The sequence below is a fragment of the Eschrichtius robustus genome, chromosome 4 (genome assembly GCF_028021215.1).
Source record: "Eschrichtius robustus isolate mEscRob2 chromosome 4, mEscRob2.pri, whole genome shotgun sequence".
In the NCBI taxonomy this organism is placed as follows: Eukaryota; Metazoa; Chordata; class Mammalia; order Artiodactyla; family Eschrichtiidae; genus Eschrichtius; species Eschrichtius robustus.
This window is the reverse complement of record NC_090827.1, coordinates 78,202,566-78,222,139: the sequence shown is the minus strand read 5'-3', so window position 1 is coordinate 78,222,139 and position 19,574 is coordinate 78,202,566. Positions and strand designations below refer to the sequence as shown.

The 19,574-nt window shown below is 47.7% G+C and overlaps 1 protein-coding gene across 1 annotated transcript; it reads left to right on the top strand.

Moving 5' to 3' along the window:
• The first annotated feature begins 3,657 nt into the window (after nucleotides 1–3,657).
• On the top strand, nucleotides 3,658–5,271 carry GSX2 (GS homeobox 2). The gene is made up of 2 exons (XM_068542211.1): nucleotides 3,658–4,231; nucleotides 4,931–5,271. Exons 1-2 carry the CDS (start codon nucleotides 3,658–3,660, stop codon nucleotides 5,269–5,271), a joined length of 915 nt encoding a protein of 304 aa, XP_068398312.1.
• The last annotated feature ends 14,303 nt before the right edge of the window (nucleotides 5,272–19,574 follow it).

Genomic DNA, 19,574 nt, shown 5'->3' with positions numbered 1-19,574 from the left:
TCGCGGCCTCCTCCCTTTGGGGCGGGAGAACCGTGTGGGCAAATGCTGAAACTGAGAGGGGAAAAAAAGGACTCGGGGTGGAGGGGGCGAAGCTTTAGGGGGAGCAGAGGGAGGGGCAAAGTAAGACTTACAGCCGGAGAAAAACAGTAAGCACATCAATGGGTCAGAACTCTAGGGTTGCTGAATAAGTAATGTTTAGTCCACGCCCTTTATTTCCCTGTTTTTGCCTGTGAAAAGAAACAGGAAGAGAGAGAAGGAAGAGGAAAATGTGGGGTTCAGATCCAGTGTGATCCCAGATGGGGGAAAGTACTGGGAGACTTTCTGAAAGGTATATCCAAGAATTCGAATCTCAAGGTTGGGCCGCGAGGAATCTGCTCATCCAGACTCAGGCTGGAGAGTCCAGAGGCAAGAAGGGGGTGCCTCTGAACTGCTTTGATTTTTTTTTCCTCCGTTGAGGGTAAGGGTGGGGTGTCCTGACTGGGCAGGGCTGGGGGATGGTGGGGACAATTTCTGTTACCTTCGCATTTGTGACATCATAAAAGACAAAGCAAAGCCATCCTCTGTCATCCCCAGCAAAAGGGGGAAAAAATCAAAGGATTCCCCCCCCCTTTAAAAGAACTAATTTTCTCCTTGAATTATGAAAGTAATGGCTTAGGTAACAGCCTGTACTCTGTACCCAACTGCTTAATACCGAATAAATCCTTCCACGTGGCTCCCTGAGTCGTGGCAATTAGAGCTCATTATAGGCTCATAAGAGCTCTCATTTCAGGGATTACTTAATGGACGATGAAATTTTATCGGACAGAATCACTGAGAAATAAAATTGGGTGTTAGTGGGGGCACCATGGGGGCACGCCGATGGTGTGCCCAGGGTCCCTTTCTGCTCCGAATGGGTTGGAGGTGCTGCAGTCCCGGTGGAGGGTAGGTCTGGGCAGGGCCAGCCGCAAAGCTGTCCACAGGGTCAATGGGCAGGGGAACGATGGCAAGGCACACGGGGTTGGGGAGCTTCTGAAGACGGGGCTGGAGTGGAGGAAAGGGGGCGGTGGCGGGGGGGGGGGAGAGACTGAGAGATCCAAAGAGAACTAAAGAGAAGAGTCTGAGAAAAGAGACTCCAATGTGGAACGTGACCCCAAAATACTTGCTCTTGGTGGGCTCAAGCAGTTAACCGAGTATCCTAATAGACAAACTTCTTGGTCATGGTCTGCTTTCAGCCTCAGTCTGGCCCCAAGCCGCTACTCCCCTCGCAGCCCTAAGCAACCCTATGGGCCTCTCACTTTTCTCAAAATTCACCAGCCCACCAACCGGAGGTTTCTGTAGGCAGACATAAATCGAGTTAGATGCTCAAGCATCATAATTAGGATTCTCTAAAATAAAATGATCCTCACATAAGCACAACTCCCAGCACATTAGCATAGAAGTTCTTCCCAAGAGCAGAACTAGAACCACTGCAGATCAAAGTGAATAAATACATATTAATATATATTATATAAAATTTTAAGTGAAATGTATATATACACTTGCAAAGTCAACAGGGAAATCATGTCACCTGTTTGGACAAGTTAGGCCTATACAAACATCCTGCCATTAAGCACCTCCCAATGGTTGAGCTCCCAGTTTTCTTTCTGAGGCTGGAATGATTTGGGAACTGCCCGGATTCTCCCATTGTGAGCGAGGGTGGGCTGTGCCAGGCAGGCTGGGCTGAGGCTGAGCGCCTGCGATGGCTGCAGCAGCAAACCTTGTGGTACAAAAGTAGTTACAGCTGAGCTGCCCTGAGTTAAGCCCTGAGACTCCTTAATTGTTGTCACAAGATGTTGGATTAGCACATTTCTGGAATAGCTGTCTGTTTACACTCCGGAGACCCACCGTCCACTAACCGCTTTCTAATTGAATTCTAATCACATTCAAATAGCTCAATAACCAGCCTCAGCTGCAATTCATAAAACTTTAATTGCCATCCATAAATCCTGGGCTCCCCAGAGCAGGGCGTCCCTACAACCCAATTACACTTCTCTAGCAGGCAAGAGAGACGGTCCCAGAGATGGAAAGGAGAGAGGACAGAGAGACAGCCATGTCACCAGCGGAGAAGCTGATGCTCCCCTAGGATCTGGGCCCTTGGTTCTCACAGGTGGAGGGAGTCCCGTCCCCAAGTTTCTTAGCACCGCTGTGATCTCAGGCCTGAAGTTAGCTGTCTGGGGGAAAGAATTGGACTTGTAGCTGTTGCTCACCCTCCCTGCTCCAGCCAGATTTTCCACAAGGGGAAAGAAGAGAAAGCTGTCGCTTCTGCAGCCTTGCTTCCCCGGTAAGATCAATAGCCCTTAGGTGGGCAGCCGCCCTCGCTCACCAGCCACTGGTGCACCCAGTCTTCCACCGCCGCTCAGAGAGGTTTCCTTTACCAAGCCACTTCTCCCATCCTGAGGCAGGATTCACTGAGTGACTCAATTCCCTTCAACCTTTATGGGCTTTAAAAGGCGTGCACAGGGGAGAGAGCTTCCTGGTTAGCCTCCTAGCTGCCTGAGATCTGTAAAATGCAAAGGGGCAGGAGATAGCAGGACCCAGAACGAAGGCTTCCCTCAACCCCTGCTCAGTCTCCAGAAGGGCCGGGATTTGGTCCTCTCCCCAAAGTCCTTGGGATGGAGTTTGTAGGATTGGTCTGGAAATGCAGCAGTGGGACCACTCGGAGAAAGACAAAAGCGTACCTTCAATGTCTCTCTTTGCCAAGAGGGGGGTGGTTTCAGGTTAGAAAGAGGCACAAGGAAGGGTCGTTGATCTGAGTGGCCCCAGAAGGCCCCAAGTGCAAAGGCATTTTAGAACTTCCCAAGCATCAGAATGAAAAGCTCCACTTCTTAGCTGGGAGGCCTCTCTGTTATGCCCCCCGGATCCCTCACTAGCCAACCACCTGAATGACCTTGGCCAGTTTCAAAAGCTAGGGGACTCTGTGTGTGTGTGTGTGTGTCCGTCCGTGTCCCAAGCTGCGCTCCGGGACTGGGTCCCTGCCAGTCCACCGCCACACAATCCTGTTCTAAACCGCAGGCTTCACACTATGCCGTGCCTTATCCACGGCGGCTGGCACAGAAGAGCAAGGAGCACTAGGCATTCCTACATGGAAAGGCCTCAAAGTCCCCACCTGGTGAGATCTGTGGCCGGAAGCGAGGAAGAGTTGGGCTGGGGCCCAGGCTAGGGAGAGGGGTGGGATGCAGGATGCAGCTCTGTGATTTCTCGGGAAAGCGTGGAGAAAGAAGGGGAGGAGGCCGGCCTCCCCGCGAAATTAACAAAACCTACACTTTGCAAAGTCTCCCCCATCCCCCTCCTCCGAATTCTTCCCCGCCGCGCACCCGCCCCTCCTCGCCGCTTCTGTTGTGACTCGGGCAGCCTATCCCGAGGGTGGGGAGCTGCCGAGGAGCCTGAGCCGAGCGGTACTCCGCAGCATCACGTGTCGGGGTGGGGGCTATAAAATCCCGGAGCCTGGGCGTCGGGCGGGGGACGTGAGGACCAGCCCTCTCCAGGGACCCCTTTGTTCGCAGCCCAGACGCCGACACCTCCGCGTCCCCAAGGGCTTGACCGCCTGCATCCGCGCCGCGCCCGGGGCAGAGCTCAGGACAAGAGAGGGGAGGGGGCGCCACGGCCGGCCGGGCCCTCCAGCCACCCACCCCTCGCGACATGTCGCGCTCCTTCTATGTCGACTCGCTCATCATCAAGGACTCCTCACGGCCCGCGCCCTCGCTTCCTGAGCCGCACCCCGGGCCAGATTTCTTCATCCCGCTGGGCATGCCATCCCCGTTGGTGATGTCCGTGTCCGGGACGGGCTGCCCGTCCCGCAAGAGCGGCGCGTTCTGCGTTTGCCCGCTCTGCGTTACTTCGCACCTGCACTCCCCTCGGGGGCCCGCGAGCTCCAGCGGCGGGAGCGCAGGGACCGGGAGTGCCGGGGCCGGGGGTGGCGGGGCGGCGGCAGCCGCCGGGGCGTTGCCCCTGCTCAAGAGTCAGTTTTCTTCGGGTCCTGGGGACGCACAATTTTGCCCGCGTGTGAGCCACGCGCACCATCACCACCACCCTCCGCAGCACCACCATCACCACCACCAGCCCCAGCAGCCCGGCTCGGCTGCAGCGGCGGCGGCTGCGGCTGCAGCGGCGGCGGCCGCGGCGGCCTTGGGGCACCCGCAGCACCACGCACCTGTCTGCACCGCCACCACCTACAACGTGGCGGACCCGCGGAGATTCCACTGCCTCACCATGGGTAGGGCCGGGTTTCTGGGCACCTGCGCGCGGTGCCTTGCCGGCTCCCGGGAGCAAACTTTCCGCCTTCAGTGGATGAAGTGGGAGCCTGGGGGAGGGGTAAGGAGGGAGGAGGGGCTTTTCAGTATAACTGTGGAGTCGTCCCCAGAAGTTCCACGAAGGTGGGAGTTAGCCTTCTCAGCCTCTCCAAGCAGCCTGATGCGCTTCACTCCCGGTATCTGGTGCCCGAGTCTTGCATAACATCGGGGCCTTTGGGACTTCGAAGTTGAAGGCTGAGAAATCGGAGGTTAACTGACTGAGGTCCGGGGTGGGTGTATTTGTACCTAAGTGTGGCATTCCGGCGTCGAGGCTGGCTAAAAGGGTTTCGTTGCTTTGGGCTAAGCCTGCCTGCCTTTCCACTAGGCTTGAAGGGAGACGACCGGACAATGTAACCCCTCCCCCGCCCCCCACTTTAATCCTCTGACTTTACGTCCCGAACATCAAAGGCCTTCACTTGCTTTGGGCGTCCCTGTCCTTCCCAGTTAAGTAACGATGTGTCTTGAAATGAGAAAGAGTGAGAGATGGATACAGGTATTTGGTTGAGCTTCACGGGTGAGTCCTTGCGAGGCATCCTTTCCAAGGGATGGCATGTGGGGTGGGAGCGCCTCCCCACACCCACCCCCGAGAATTACCTCTCTGCCCTCTCTTGGCCCGTCTGCAGGGGGTTCGGACGCCAGCCAGGTACCCAATGGCAAGAGGATGAGGACGGCGTTCACTAGCACGCAGCTCCTGGAGCTGGAGCGGGAATTCTCTTCCAATATGTACTTGTCTCGACTCCGGAGGATCGAGATCGCCACGTACCTGAACCTATCAGAGAAGCAGGTGAAAATCTGGTTTCAGAACCGCAGGGTGAAGCACAAGAAGGAAGGGAAGGGCACGCAGAGGAACAGTCACACGGGCTGCAAGTGCGTCGGCAGCCAGGCGCACTACGCGCGCTCAGAGGACGAGGACTCCTTGTCGCCGGTCTCGGCCAACGATGACAAGGAGATTTCCCCATTATGAGGGAGGGCTGCCCCACCTCTCCCTACACGCTCCCGTAATCCCCCCACCACAACGCGACGCGGCAGGCACCCAGGGGCCAAAATCCTTGGCCTTTCGGTGGTTCCACCTGGAGAAGGTGGAGACGAGTATTCCCAGGGGCTTACCTGCCGGGCCTGACACTTCTCCTGTCTCCTACTTGACCTATTTGTTTGGGACTCCACTCGCAGTTATAGATCATTTTTTTTTAAATGTAAATAATCTAGATTCAACTCAGTCTCATCATATAACAAAGAAAAAACAGGGTTGGTTTAAGTTTAAAACTGTATGTGGGTTTTTGAAAGCACATGTCATTTCCCTTTCCCTGTCTTTCAGAACCTGATAAGAACACGGGGTTTCTTGATTCTTTTTGTTTTGTTTTGTTTTTAATGAAAGTATTAAATTGCAAATAACTTAGAAAATTAAACCCTGTAGGTCTTGCTTTCTGAAAATTTGCCTGGGGTGAGTTTAAAATCCAAGTCACTGGAAGTCTCCTTGTGAATAGTTTTATATAAAATTTATATTTATATTTATTTAAATAAATGAAACAAAATCAAGGTTTTAAATTTGTGATGTTTGCTTTCTCCATCTTCCTCTGTCTCTCTCTCCCCCTTATGGACAGGGAATAAAAGTGTCTGAGAATTTAGAGCGAAGTAATGACTATAACTTGGTAATGTGGGTCTCTTGGTTGAGGGAGTTTGTGGCTCTATAGGATTTCTGTGTCACCGAAACTTCTGCCAAGAAGACACCTTCCATCATGATGTTGCCTACCAGGTAGTACTTCCCATTCTTAAAATAGTTCAATTCCTCACAATTGACAGGATACGTCACTCCATTTAGAGTGACACTGACAATTAATGACAGGCAAACCTTTAAATTTATTTAGCAGGAGAGGGTGAAAATCCCTTACCTAGTATTTATTTTCTGTATCAGTCCCTCCTCCCTTTCTTTCCTTCTTCATCTCTCTCAGTACTAAAACCTGAATTATGTAAAGGAATCTGAATAGTAGGAATTGTTTTAGGAAGGGCAACAATCCATCAAACAGGTTTGAAGCAAACACATGCAAAGTTACAAATGATGCTACAAGTGACTAGAAACAATACCGTATTTGCTGAGTTTGTCTAGCTAAGAAATTAGCTGGTTTCCACCACTGCTGAGAAAACAGAAGTTCAGGAATAGGGAATTATTTTGTCCAAAGACTTACATTCTCACTTTTCCAAAATAGCTCAGAGGTGCCTTCGGACTTTTGGGTTTTTTCTCTGGTCTCCCTAACTTTAACCTAAATTAGTTCCTTTTTAGTCCCTCTCTTCCCATCACCTTGCAGAGTTCATTCGCGCCATCCTGGCCCTGGAGAAGACTTACTTTGGCTTTGCCCTCAGCAAGGCAACCTGGCTCTCTCTTCAGCACAGCCAGGTTCTGTCCTTTAAGGGAGAGAGTGAAGCTGGAAACGTGGTAACTAGGAGATGTCATTCCCTGCAAGCTGAGTCCCACAAACACCTGCTGGGGTTATTTTTGATTATTTTCTCTAAAGATGCCACCTAAAAAGTCCAAGCCATAGGAACTGTTTACAACACACATACTCACGCTTCTTTAGGTCTGATTTACTTTAGGTCTGTAGGAACTGAAACCTCACCAGGTGGGGTTGGGCTCTAGTATGGGTTTCCCCGCCCAGACACTCCCTCTCTCTCTCTCTCACACACAGACACACACACACACACACACACGCCTGAGGCCCGTCATCATCTCTCATTCTGGTGCTGGCCAGGGCAGGCAGGGGAGAGGAGAGGCTGGACGGTGCGTACTGAAGAGGGAGCTGCCGCCGCTTTGTGCAGTGACCTGGGCCCGATCCTGCGCAGTGGTCACAGGCATCTGACTCGCCCCCGCCCACCGCGAAGGGGAAGGGGCGCTGACCCACTGGCTTTTCCAAAGATTCCGTCTCCCTCCTTCCCAATAAACAGGCGTCTCTGGGCACCGGTACAGGGGTGGGAGGAAGGGAGTTTCGTAGCGCAAAGAACTGGCGGCTAAGGAAGAATTCCTTCACAGGAAATAACAAGAAGGCCAAAGAGCCCCGGCCGCACCTCCTGCCCAAAGCAAAGCCTCATCTGAGAGGCGGACAGGCAACCCCGTCCCCTACCCCATCCACTCCCAGCCCGGCCACTCCGTCGTCCCGCGCTCGGGCCTGGCCCTCCCCAAGTCCCTGCCCAGTCGGGACCAGAGCATCTGCACTTCTCCTCACTACCCGCGCCCAGGCCCCGCGCCCAGACTGCTGAGCCACCCGCTTGCCACACCGATGCTGCACTTCGCCCAGCTCCACGGCCCGGCAACCGAGACGCGGGGCCAGCCCTCCGTGCCTGGTTTGGGGTTGGCTGCTCGGTACCTTTCCCTCCTGTCTTCAGCGAAATTCCTTAGGGAAGAGAAAAGAAACAGTAGATCCTGCACTGAGGCAAAAAGATTCAGGCAAAGACGCTGGACATTCTCCAAAGAAACGTTCTCCAGTGCATCTTCTTGTCACTTTCAGAGTGAACCATGAGGTCTCCTTGTCTCCTATTTTACACGTCCCCAACGCCCACCTCCCCCCCCCAAAAAAATTCAGTTGATGTTTTTGAAGATTGGGAATAAGGTTTTGGGAATCTGTCTGATTTTAAAGGCCTACAGTTTCATCTTAGGTTAAGAACACCTAAGCCAACACTCAGATGTACAAATACTCTGTTAAACAATCTTGATATCAAACACTCTAAGAGAAGTGTCCCCAGATTTATTAAAAGAGGAATGTTTAAGATGTGTGGAGTCACCCTTGACTATTTCTATCTGGGAAGCACTAGATGCTAGTTTTTCAATATGCCCCACTTGAAACACAGAACTCTGTTCCTCCAAAACATGGCCTCTTAGGGGCCTATAACCACATGATGGAAAGAGAGAAAGAGAATAAAAATGAGAATTAAAAATCAGGACCTTGCCGCATTAGGAGAAAAGAAGTGAGCATCAGGGACCATTAGCGTGGATGAATCCACCTCTTTAAACAGGAAAAGAGCTGGGGGTTGGGGAGGATGGACGGCAGGAAGAATAACCTCCTGCCGTTGTGTCCTGACCCAGTCCAGAATTCCCAGCAAAGAGGAGGAGCAGAGACCTTTCCCCTTCACCCTCCCACTCAGTGGCCAACTCAAGCCCAAGGCCAAGGGTCTAACCATGATGGCGGCACACAGCAAGGCTTCTTGATTGCAAACCATGCCCAGGGCAGAAGGGACCCAGCAGCCCATCCCTGGGGTGTTCATGGCCCCAGGTGATAGAGACACTGGTGATGGTAGATCCCACCTCCTCTCCTAATTCTGAACTGGCCATCATAGTTTACTGCCCCCTCCCAACCCCCCACAATATCCCCCCCCCCAAGGATATCCATAGGTATTTTAGGAGAGACAAAAAGTTGGGGCTGTGAAGTCTTTGACTTTCTGGCTTCCTCCTCCCTCCCCTCACCCCCACTCCTCACCAGTGCTGCCCAGTTATATCTAATCAGGATTAGAAATGCAGTTTGCTTGGCTCACCCTGACTGTGGTCAGAGAATTGCCAGAAAGGTGATTGTTCTAACTCAAAGTGGTCACAGAGGGCAACAGGGTCTGTGTGTGTATGTGCATGTACACACGTGTGTGTGTGTGTGAGTGGACTCTTGGTGGTGTTAATGTATGTGGGAAGAAAAGAGTTATTTTCACTAGAATTTTTTTTCTTTGTTTTTGCTTCGCACTTCTATCTTTCGTGCAGTTTCCACTCATTTTTCATGGCACTGCTTGGGAGATTTCTTTGAGGGAGGCAGGAAGAGGCTCAGAGTTGGGCTAGGGGAAGGAGCAAAAAGCTAAACCTCACGGAAGACTGTAGTGAGCTCTGGGTAAGATCTCAGGTCCAGGCTTAAGGGTGTAAGAGAGAGGGAGAATGACACTTCCAATAGAACCTATTTGCTAGAGGAAATTGGGTTTAAAGGAGCAATCACTGCTTTAAAAGGAGCTCCTCCCATCCTCTCCGAACACAGCCTAAAGCTGTCCTAGACAAGAATGCAGCTCAGTACATCAAAGCAATTGTTCCTATTTTCATTATTCACAGGGAATCTTTGAATGTACCTGTTAAGGTGACAGACCTCTTAAAAGGGAACATTTTTTCCCATGCAATTAAATGGTGCATTTACTAGGCTTCTATTAACATAATTTAATATAAATCTATTTTATAAATCTTTAGGCTCACATTACTGAAAACTGAGCATCTCTGAAAAAAAGAATACCTATGTCTCTTCCCTAAATTAGATGGAATAGAATCCAAAAACTTGCTATTCTAAGCCAGCTGGAAATATTAAAAGTAGAGGAATTTTTTGTATTGTCTTTTGTTAATGGTGGAGGTATGAAGAAAAGAGTCAGCTTGTCTCACAGAAGATGAGAAATTCCACAGGAAGGCAGGGCTTCTCACCCAAGGGCCTGGCACTTGGAGTGGTTAACACAGGCTAGAACTGGAACAGGAACTTAAAGAGATCTCTTAGGAACAGAGATGAATCAGAGCTCAGATGAAAAAACACCAACCAACCCTGACTCATATTTGGAAGCAAGTTTCTCCTGTTTGGGGAGAGAAAAATCCAAAGCCTGTGAGCTCTCACAGTCCCATAAGCTATTCTACATGGAGGTAGATATCCTTGTCTGTTCCCATAGCTGGACTCCTTGTTCTCAAGTGCACCCTCCAAAAGCTTGGGCATCCCATTGTCTCTGAAAAGGTGTTCTGTCTTCCCTTATATTGATGTCACTGCCTACCCTTCTGCACTAGGCATTGCATTTCTTCAAGCAGAGCCCTATGTTTTCCTGAACCCTTGTCCTACCTTTGTTGAGTCTTCCAAATCCTAAACCCAGGAAGGCCCCAGGGGCTCCTCTGAGTGAATCCTGACAGATCGGAAGTGTGTGCTGTGTGCTTAGGAAAGTAACTAGTTTCAGATTAATGAAGCAGTGACAATTTCAATCTGCTTAAAGGCGGAGGTTGGCACTGCCCAGGCCTGAGCGTGGGGAGCTCGCCAGGCTGGGCTTTATATTGTCCGCTTTTCTGAAGAGCAGACAAAGATGGATAGAGAGACATTGAAAAGCAGGGGGCGTATTTCAAACAGCCCCATAAAGAGGGCTGTCACTTTAAGACAAGAACCATAGTGCTTTGATGACTTTGTATTAGCTGCCCCATTTCAAATAAGGAACTCAAGTCTCTAGTGAGAGGGAGGAAAAAGAAGACTGGGAGAGGGAGAGGGAGAAGGAGGGGGGTGGAGGGAGGGAGAGAGAGAGAGAGAGAGAAACAGAGAATGTAGTGATATTTAGCCTGTGTGAGCACTGCAGCGGGACTAATTCTTAGGCAACTATTTGGTTTCTGAAGTTCAGGGAGAAACAACCCACAGCAGGTGCAGAGAAAAAAGGCAGGTGGGAGCTGCTCCTTATGGGAAAGAGCTCCCTGCCCCATGGGCAGCAGCCGGCTCCGAGGAGTTAAAGCCAGCTTGGCCTCAGTTGGCTGGGAAGGGCTGGAGAGGGATGCACAGCTCTACCGGCCCCAGACCGCTGAGGATTATAATGGAAATTTTTGAGAGCTTGAAAGAGAAATAATAGGAAGGAGGGGGGCGGCAGGCTTTTGGAGTCCACCTTCACAAAGCCTAATTTAAATTGTTTGGGGTCAAGCAGCAGCAAGCCACCTCCCCCCTTTCCTCCTTAATTAATTAATGACCACGATTAATTATTAGGGTCTTGCATCTCAAGACTTCAAAACACCTTCCCCCGGGGGCTGATGAGTTGCTTGAGCCAGGCACGTGGTTCTAACTTGAGAGAAGAAAGTTGAAAGTTGGCAGTGTAGTCTGTGTCTCTGTTATCTGCTTCCCTCTAGGTCTCTGCCTCTGCTTCTTTTCTGTCTCTCCTACTCTTCCTGCCTTGGTGTGTCTCTGTCTCTGTGTCTCTCATCTTTCCCCTCTTTGTTCTCCAGGCTGATCTCCCCATCCTCCTCCAATCTCCCTTGGCCCTGGCTCAACCCTCCCAACTCCAGGACCCCAGCTGTCCCGGGAGAGGGGAGGATGCCCGTGAGGCCCTTACCCAGGGCACCGGCAGCTCCGAATCTCACCGCGTCCTCAGTGGCGGGAAGTGAGTGCGCAGCAGTGTTCACCGGCTGGATCAGAAGTTACTGACAGTTTAGATTTTTTTTTCCTGCCAAAGAAATCTTTTTTGTTTTTTTTTTTTAAGGGACCGTAGGACCGGGAGCGGGAGAGCGCTTCGGCTTTGAAGGCCGGCGGAAGGGCTCCCCCGACGGTGGCGCTGGAGGGAGAAGCGTGTAGTCAGTTTCATTAGGCACTATTTGAACCTTGCAACGTGTGGTAATTTCTGGGGCAAGCTGAAGAGGGGGGATTATGTAGGAGGGACACAAGGAAATTAGCGAACGGTTAATTTAACTCGTTTTCTGCTAGACTTTTCGATACATTCCTAATTGACTGAGGGGCAGGTGAAGCTCCCGCCCCATGCAGGCTCATTCACGGTGGGAATAAATGGTTCTTTTTCAACTCACACTGCTCACAATATATCATCAGGGAAAAGACATGCAATGAATATGTTGATTTTTTTTATTATTATTAATGGAATTACACCCTGCCACGCAGGTGTGAGGGTAAAAACCTATACTGCAATGAGATAAGATTAACAATGAAATTAGAATTTTATTAGCTTTATATGTCACATAGACCTGGATCCAAACTGTCAAAACAAGCAACAAGAAAAGATATTCTGAAGGCAGCCCTGCCAATCAAGCAGGAGAAATGGAACAGCGTCGATCCAAACCACGATCAGCTCCAGTTCCTTCAGTACCTCCCTTGGGCCTTCTGCCGGAGGCAAGAGGGGGAGGCCCTCGCTTGGGTGACCGCCTGGGTTCCTGACCCGCAGGTAGTAGCTGAAAACACCACTTGAGCTCGGAGGCCCGGCCTAGAGCAGGCCCCAGCCGAGGGTAGAGGGGCCGTGATGACCCGAGGCTGCCGAGAGGTCAGCCGGAGGGGGCGGGCCACCGCGGCCTGCGGGCCGCAGGCTTCGCATCCTCTAAATCAGCTGCAGGCGCTGGCCGCGACCCGAGGGAATGGAGAAGAGTCGGAATGCGGGACTGGAGGTGGAGTGGGGCGTCCCTTGGAAACCGCACTGAGTTTTGTTACCCGGGGGCCACTGCTACCTGGGCCTCGCAGGCGCAGAGGTGCCCTATGCAAATGGTTCACTATTAGGCGAGAAAGAAATACTTCAAATGGCCCTTTGTAACCTTCTATAGAAAATCGAGGTACTCTGCATGACAAAGCACAATTAAGCTTTCTATTCAGGAGTTCTGCAGCTGGTAGCCCATTGGGAAAGTGGGAGGAAACGAGAATATATTAATAGTGTGGCAAAAGTTTTTTGTGTGCGTGTCCTTTTCTGGGTCGAGGCTGGGGAGGGGCGGTGGGTGGACCCAGAGGGGAAGGAAGCTCCGCCTTGGATCCTTGCCACCTGTACAACCTCGTCTCTGCCCACGTGGAGAGCCCTGCTTGTCTGGCAGCCCGGACATTCTGAATGGTCTCGGCGACCCCCGCGCGCAGACCAGGGCTGGGCAGACCCTGCGGGCACCAGCGCCTGGACGGGACGGGACGCCTGCCCCAGCCTAGCCTCCTCGTCCCCGGAAAGCTGGGCTGAGACACGGCGCCCGGCTGTTCTTGGTCCCCCGCGCAGGAGGGAGGCTCCCAGACCCGGTGCCTCGCCCAGACGCCAGGGCGGGTGATGCACCCGGGAGCACAGCAGGGGGATGTTGCACTGGGAAAGAGACATGGGAAGAGCAGAGCCGGATTTTCCGTTCAGCTCTAATTTTCTCCCATAGTTGAGGTTCGCTTCCTAATCGTTCACTTTTACAGACCTCGAGGAGAATTTCTTGCTTCTTAGTAAAGAAGGGCTCTTAACCAACTGTGCTGGTTATTCTCCATTTGCCGATCTAGATCCATCTCCACCTTCTTCTGGCCTGGTGGTTGCCGGAAGACACTGGCCACTGTGGATTGTACTACATCTTCTATTAACTGCATCACCTGCAGTCTCTTGCCTCTGGCTTCCATTTGGGTTTAGTGAATGAGTGGCACTGCAAATAACCGAACAACCTGATGAGAGAATCTGAGGTACATTGATTGTTTCTGGGGATGTTGCATTGTCCCAGTTCTGGCGGTTGCTGCTACTTTCCAGAAATTCCCTTTCTCTCTGAGAGCCTCTTTTCCAAGGCTCCAGCTCTCCGTCAGCCTCCTCCGGCACCTTCATGGAAAAAGGTGAAAATGCCTTCTGGCTTCTACTAGTCCCATCAAATTCTTGTTAGTTCTCTCAGCCCGGCACACATCTCTGCAAGTAGTCATTTTGTTGAAAACTTTCTTTAAAAATCCCCGCTCAGATCGGTTGCCGAGTGGCTGACCAGCCATGTTATGCTTGAGTCAGTCTCTTCTATAACAGTCAGGTCAATTGTCTCCTCACTTTTGCTGGGACGTCTCCCACGAGAGAAGTTGTCCCAGCCCATTCCATTTTCAACAGCTTTGACCACTAGGAATACTTACTTGTGTTGTATCTTCCTTCGTAATTTCCATCCGTGAGTTCTACCTAGTTCTTTCCTCATGGACTTCTAGGTGTCTGCCTTCTTCCCTATTCTCAACTGTGATGTCCTTGATGACAGCAACTGCATCTTTCATCTTTGCACCCTCAGCATTCATCACAATGCCTAGTACATAGTCGATGCCCAGTAAACAGTAGCTAGATCAATGCATCATTCTGCTTCCAAGACTCCACCAGTTGCCTCAAACATGGAGGCGAGAAACAACTATATTTCATTGTAGCTGTATATACATGTATGTAATAAACATATATGATATATATATACATAGGCTAAATATCCTATGTATAGAATAAATATCCTATATAGAGGATAATTATAGATAGGATATAGAGAAGGTTCTGGAATCAGTCTGCATGCTCTACCATTTACTAGCAGTGTGACCTTGAACAACTCACTTAACCTCTCTAACTTCTATTTTCCTCATTTGTAAAATGGGGATAATTAATAGTACTTCCCTCATAGGGTGATGAGGACTAAATAAGGAAACACACATGAAGATATACAGATATTTAGTTAACTTAGATAAGGTCTAACTGAAAAAGTAACTTTTAAATAAAGACCTGAAGAGAATATGAAGAACTGACCCTGTGGCTTGCTGGGGCAAGAGAATTCTAGCAGTAAAGAATTCCAAGCAAAGGCCAAGGTGGGAAGATGCCTGAAATAGTTGGGAAACAATGAAGAGGCAGAGTGACTAGAGTAGAGTGAGTGAGTGTGTGTGAGGGGGGAAGAGTGATGATGGGGTAGGGCTTGTAGGTCAGAGTAAGGGCTTTGGCTTTTATTTTTAGTTAACTGGGAAGCTCTTGTGGGATTTTGAGCAGAGAAGTGATATGCTGTAACTTATGACTAATCTGGATGAATTTGGCTGCTATGTTGAGAGAAGCCAGGAAGATAAGATACTATTAAATACAGCCAGGTAAGAGATGACGCTGGCCTGGACCAGGATGGAAGTAATGGGAGTGGGGAGAAGTGTTGAATTCTTGGGTTTGATTTGGTAGAGTTGCCAGGATTTGCTAACAAACTGAAACTGAGGAGTAAGAGAAAGAAAAGGGTCAAGGATGACACCAAGGTCTTTACCCCAAGCATTGAAAAGAAAAATGTTGCCATTAAGAAGACTATAGGGGACTTCCCTGGTGGCACAGTGGTTAAGAATCCACCTGCCAACGCAGGGGACACGGGTTCGAGCCCTGGTCCGGGAAGATCCCACATGCCGCAGAGCAACTAAGCCTGCGTGCCACAACTACTGAGCCCGTGAGCCACAACTACTGAGCCCACGTGCCACAACTACTGAAGCCTGTGCACTTAGAGCCCGTCCTCCGCAGCAAGAGAAGGCACCGCAATGAGAAGCCCGCGCACCGCAACGAAGAGTAGCCCCTGCTCGCCTCAGCTAGAGAAAGCCCGCGTGCAGCAACAAAGACCCAATGCAGCCAAAAATAAATAATAAATAAATAAATAAATTTATTTAAAAATAAAAGAAGACTGTAGGAGGAGCAATTTTAGTATATATTAAGTTTGAGATGACAATTACACATCAAAGTGAGGATATCATGAAGGCAATTGAAAAAATAATTCTGAAGCTCTGAAGTGAGAGCAAGCCTCGAGAAGTAAATAAAGGAGTCATGAATGTAACGATGGTATTAAAATCATGTGACCAGGTGAGCGCATAAGGGAGTGGTACATAGTAAAAGGGGAAGGAACCCAAGGACTTAGTACTGGAGAACTCTAAAATTTAAAAGCATTGAAAACAAGTCTTGGAGATGAGAAAGAATGAACGTAGAGGAAAACAATGAGGTGAGTAGTATGACTGACCCAGCATATGGCCTGGAGAGAATTTCCTGAACTCAGGAAGGGTAACCCAAGCAAAGGCCAGCAGTCTCCCTGAGTTGAGGAGACAGAATTGAGAAGTAGAGGAAACCAAGGTGCCTAGAATTCACAGGACACAGTACTTATTCAATAGCAAACTGCTCAGAAAGAAAGCTCTAGAAATCTACAGAGGTTTCCCCTCTAGTTTTCAGCTGAGTATTTATCAGTACTTACACATGAAGAACCTGCCTCGGGCTAGAGAAAGAACACCACAAAGAAGCAGGCTGAAAAATTTATGACCTCACACATGCCTGGTAAGACTCTGTGTCCTCTCTGGCCAGAAAGAAAAGACCTCCTAACATACACGGGGCTTTTCATTCAAATAGACTACTCAGAAAGGTATTGCCTCAGTAGTAGAGCAAAATTAGCTCTAAAGACTACTCAGGTCCCACCTAACAAAGCTTAAAAGCAAGCTTCAAAAGGATCAAACTGTTTCCAAGTAACCTAACTGCATCCAAAACAGCTCAAAAATATTTAAAGGAATTAAAAAAAAAGAAACCCTAGCATCCTAGAAGGTATAATTCATAATAATAAATTATGAGGTATGCAATCAAAACACACCAGGCATGAAAAGAAGCAGCAAAATATGACAATGGGAAGAAAAATCAATCAATATAAAGACACAGAAATGACACATATGGTAGAATTCTGACAAAGACTTTCAAACAATTATTATATTTTTAAATCCCTTCCATTTATTCATGAAGGCAGAGGAAAGTATGAACATAATAAGGAGAGATCTGCAAGTTATTTTTAAAAAAAAGATCTGAATCAATTAAGAAATACAGTGTGCGAGATGAAAAACACCAGATGTGATTAACGACAGTTAGACACTGCAAATAAAAGATTAGTGACCTTACATGATGCAGAGCAACTAAGCCCGTGAGCCACAACTACTGAGCCTGTGCTCTAGAGCCTGCGAGCCACAACTACTGAGCCCGCGTGCCACAACTACTGAAGCCCCGCGCCTAGAGCCCATGCTCCGCAACAAGAGAAGCCACCACAATGAGAAGCCCGTGCACCACAACGAAGAGTAGCCCCCGCTCGACACAACTAGAGAAAGCCCACGCACAGCAACGAAGACCCAACACAGCCAAAGATAAAAATTAAAAAAATTAAAAAAGCGTTTGCATGCCACAACTAAGACCCAGCGCAACCCAGTAAACAAATAAATAAATATTAAAAAAAGATTAGTGACCTTAAAGACATAGCCATAGAAACTATCCAAAACAAAATATAGTGAGATAAGAGACTGAAAAGAATAGAGCATCGGCGAGCTGTAACACAACACTGAGTGACCTATACACACATGTTCCTGGAGTTCCAGAAGGAGAAGAAAGACAGATGAAGGGACAGAGCAATCACTGCCAATTTTTTTTCAAATTTGATGTAAACTATAAACCTACATATCCAAGGAGTTCAACAAACTCCAAACAGCAGAAACATGTGCCCCAAGGCACATCATAATTATAATGATAAGAAGAAAATCTTAAAAACATCTAGAGAAAAGAGATACTATGTGCAAAGGAACAAAGATGAGGATGATAGTAGATTTGTCATCAGAAAGAATGCAAGCCAGGGACTTCCCTGGCGATCCACTGGTTAAGACTCCCTGCTTCCACTGCAGGGGGCACGGGTTCGCATGCCACAAGGCCAAAAAAAAAAAAAAAAAAAGCAAGCCAGAAGACAGTGACTTCTGTCTTTAAACTACTGAAAGAATAAAACAGTCAATCAGAATTCTAAACTCAGCAAAAATAATAATTTTTTTCTTTGGTTGCCTATGCTTTTGGCACTATATGCAAAAAATCATTGCCAAATCCAATGTTATGGAGCTTTCCTCCTATGTTTTTTTCTAAGAGTTTTACAGTTTAAGCTCCTATGTTTGGGTCTTTAATCCATTTTGAGTTTATTTTAAAAATAATTTTTAATTGAAAAAACACATCTCATAAAATGTACTATCTTAACTATTTTTAAGTATGCAGTTCAGTAGTGTAAAATATATTTGCATTATTGTGAAACAGATCTCCAGAATTTTTTGTCTTGCAGAACTTGGTAACCACCAATCTACTTTCTATTTCAGTGAATTTGACTACTTTAGATAACTCATGTGAGTGGAATCATATAGTATTTGTTGTTTTGTGTCTGGCTTATTTCACGGGGCATAATGATTTTAAGGTTCATCCATGTTGTAGCATGTGACCGCATTTCCTTTTTTTAAAGGTTGCATAGTATTTCATTGTGCTTATATACCACATTTTGTTTCATCCATTGATGGACACTTGGGTTGCTTCCACATCTTTGCTATTGTGAATAGTATTGCTATGAATGTGGGTGTAAAAATATCTCTTCGAGATCCTGCTTTCAATTATTTTGGATTATACTCAGGAGTGGGATTGCTGGATCATATGGTAGTTCTATTTTTAATTTTTTGAGGAACCACTGTACTGTTTTCTACAATGGTTGTACCATTTTACAGTCCCACCAACAATGCACAAGGTCCAACTTCTCCACATCCCTGCCAACACTTGTTAGTTTCTGTGGCTTTTTTTTTTTTTTTGGTAGTAGCTATCATAATAGTGTAAAGTAATATCTCAGTGTGGTTTTGATTTGCATTTCTCTGGTGATTAGTAATGTTGAACATCTTTTCATATTCTTTTTGGCCATTTGTATATCTTCTTTGGAGAAGTATCTACTCAAGTCCTTTGACCATTTATTTTCTAATTGGGCTATTTGATTTTTTTGTTGTTTAGTTGTAGGAGTTCTTTATATATTCTGGATATTAACCCCTTATCAGGTATGATTTGTAAATATTTTCTCCCATTCCTTAGGTTGCCTTTCACTCTGTTGATTCTGTCCTTTGATGCTCAAGTTTTAAAATTTGATTTGTCCCACCTGTATTTTTTTCTTTTGTTGCTTGTGCTTTTGGTGTCATATCCAAGAAATCATTGCCAAATTCAATGTCATGAAGATTTTTCCTCTATGGTTTCCTCTAGGTGTTTTATATTTTTAGGTCATACATTTAGGTCTTTAATCCATTTAGAGTTAATGTTTGTTTATGGTGTAAGGTAAGGGTCCAACTTTGTTCTTTTGCATATGAATATCCAGTTTTCTGAACTGGGTATCCTGTTGAAGAGACTATCCTTTCCCCATTGAATACTCCTGGCACCCTTGTTGAAAATCATTTGAAGTTTGTTTCTGGGTCATCGATTTTATTCCAGTGGTCTATATATCTCTCTGTATGCCACTACCACTCTTCTGATTACCGTAGCTTTGTAGTTGTTTTGCAATCAGGAAGTGTGAGACCTCCAACTTTATTTTTCACTTTCAATATTGTTTTCGCTATCTGGGTCTCTTGAGATTTATATGAATTTTAGGATAAATTTTCTGTTTCTGTAAGAACTGTCATTGGGATTTTGATAGGGGTCACACTGAATCTGTAGGTTGTTTTGATTAGTATAGACATCTTAACAATACTAAGTCTTCCAATCCAGGAACGTGGGATGTTACTACATTTATTTGTATTGTTAATTTTTTTCAGCAACATTTTGTAGTTTTCAGTACACAAGCTTTTTGGGAGGCTGTGTTAAACAGCAAAATCACCAATTCTGCTTGAATTTCCTGGAGGTTCAGTGGTTAGGACTCCACGCTTTCACTGTGGAGTCCCTGATGGGGGACTCAGTCCCTGGTGGGGAAACTAAGATCCCACAAGCCACATGTTACAGCCAAAAAAAAAAAAAAAAAAAAAGTTTTAAATAAATAAATAGATAAGGATTATGTTAGTAAATGTGAAAGTG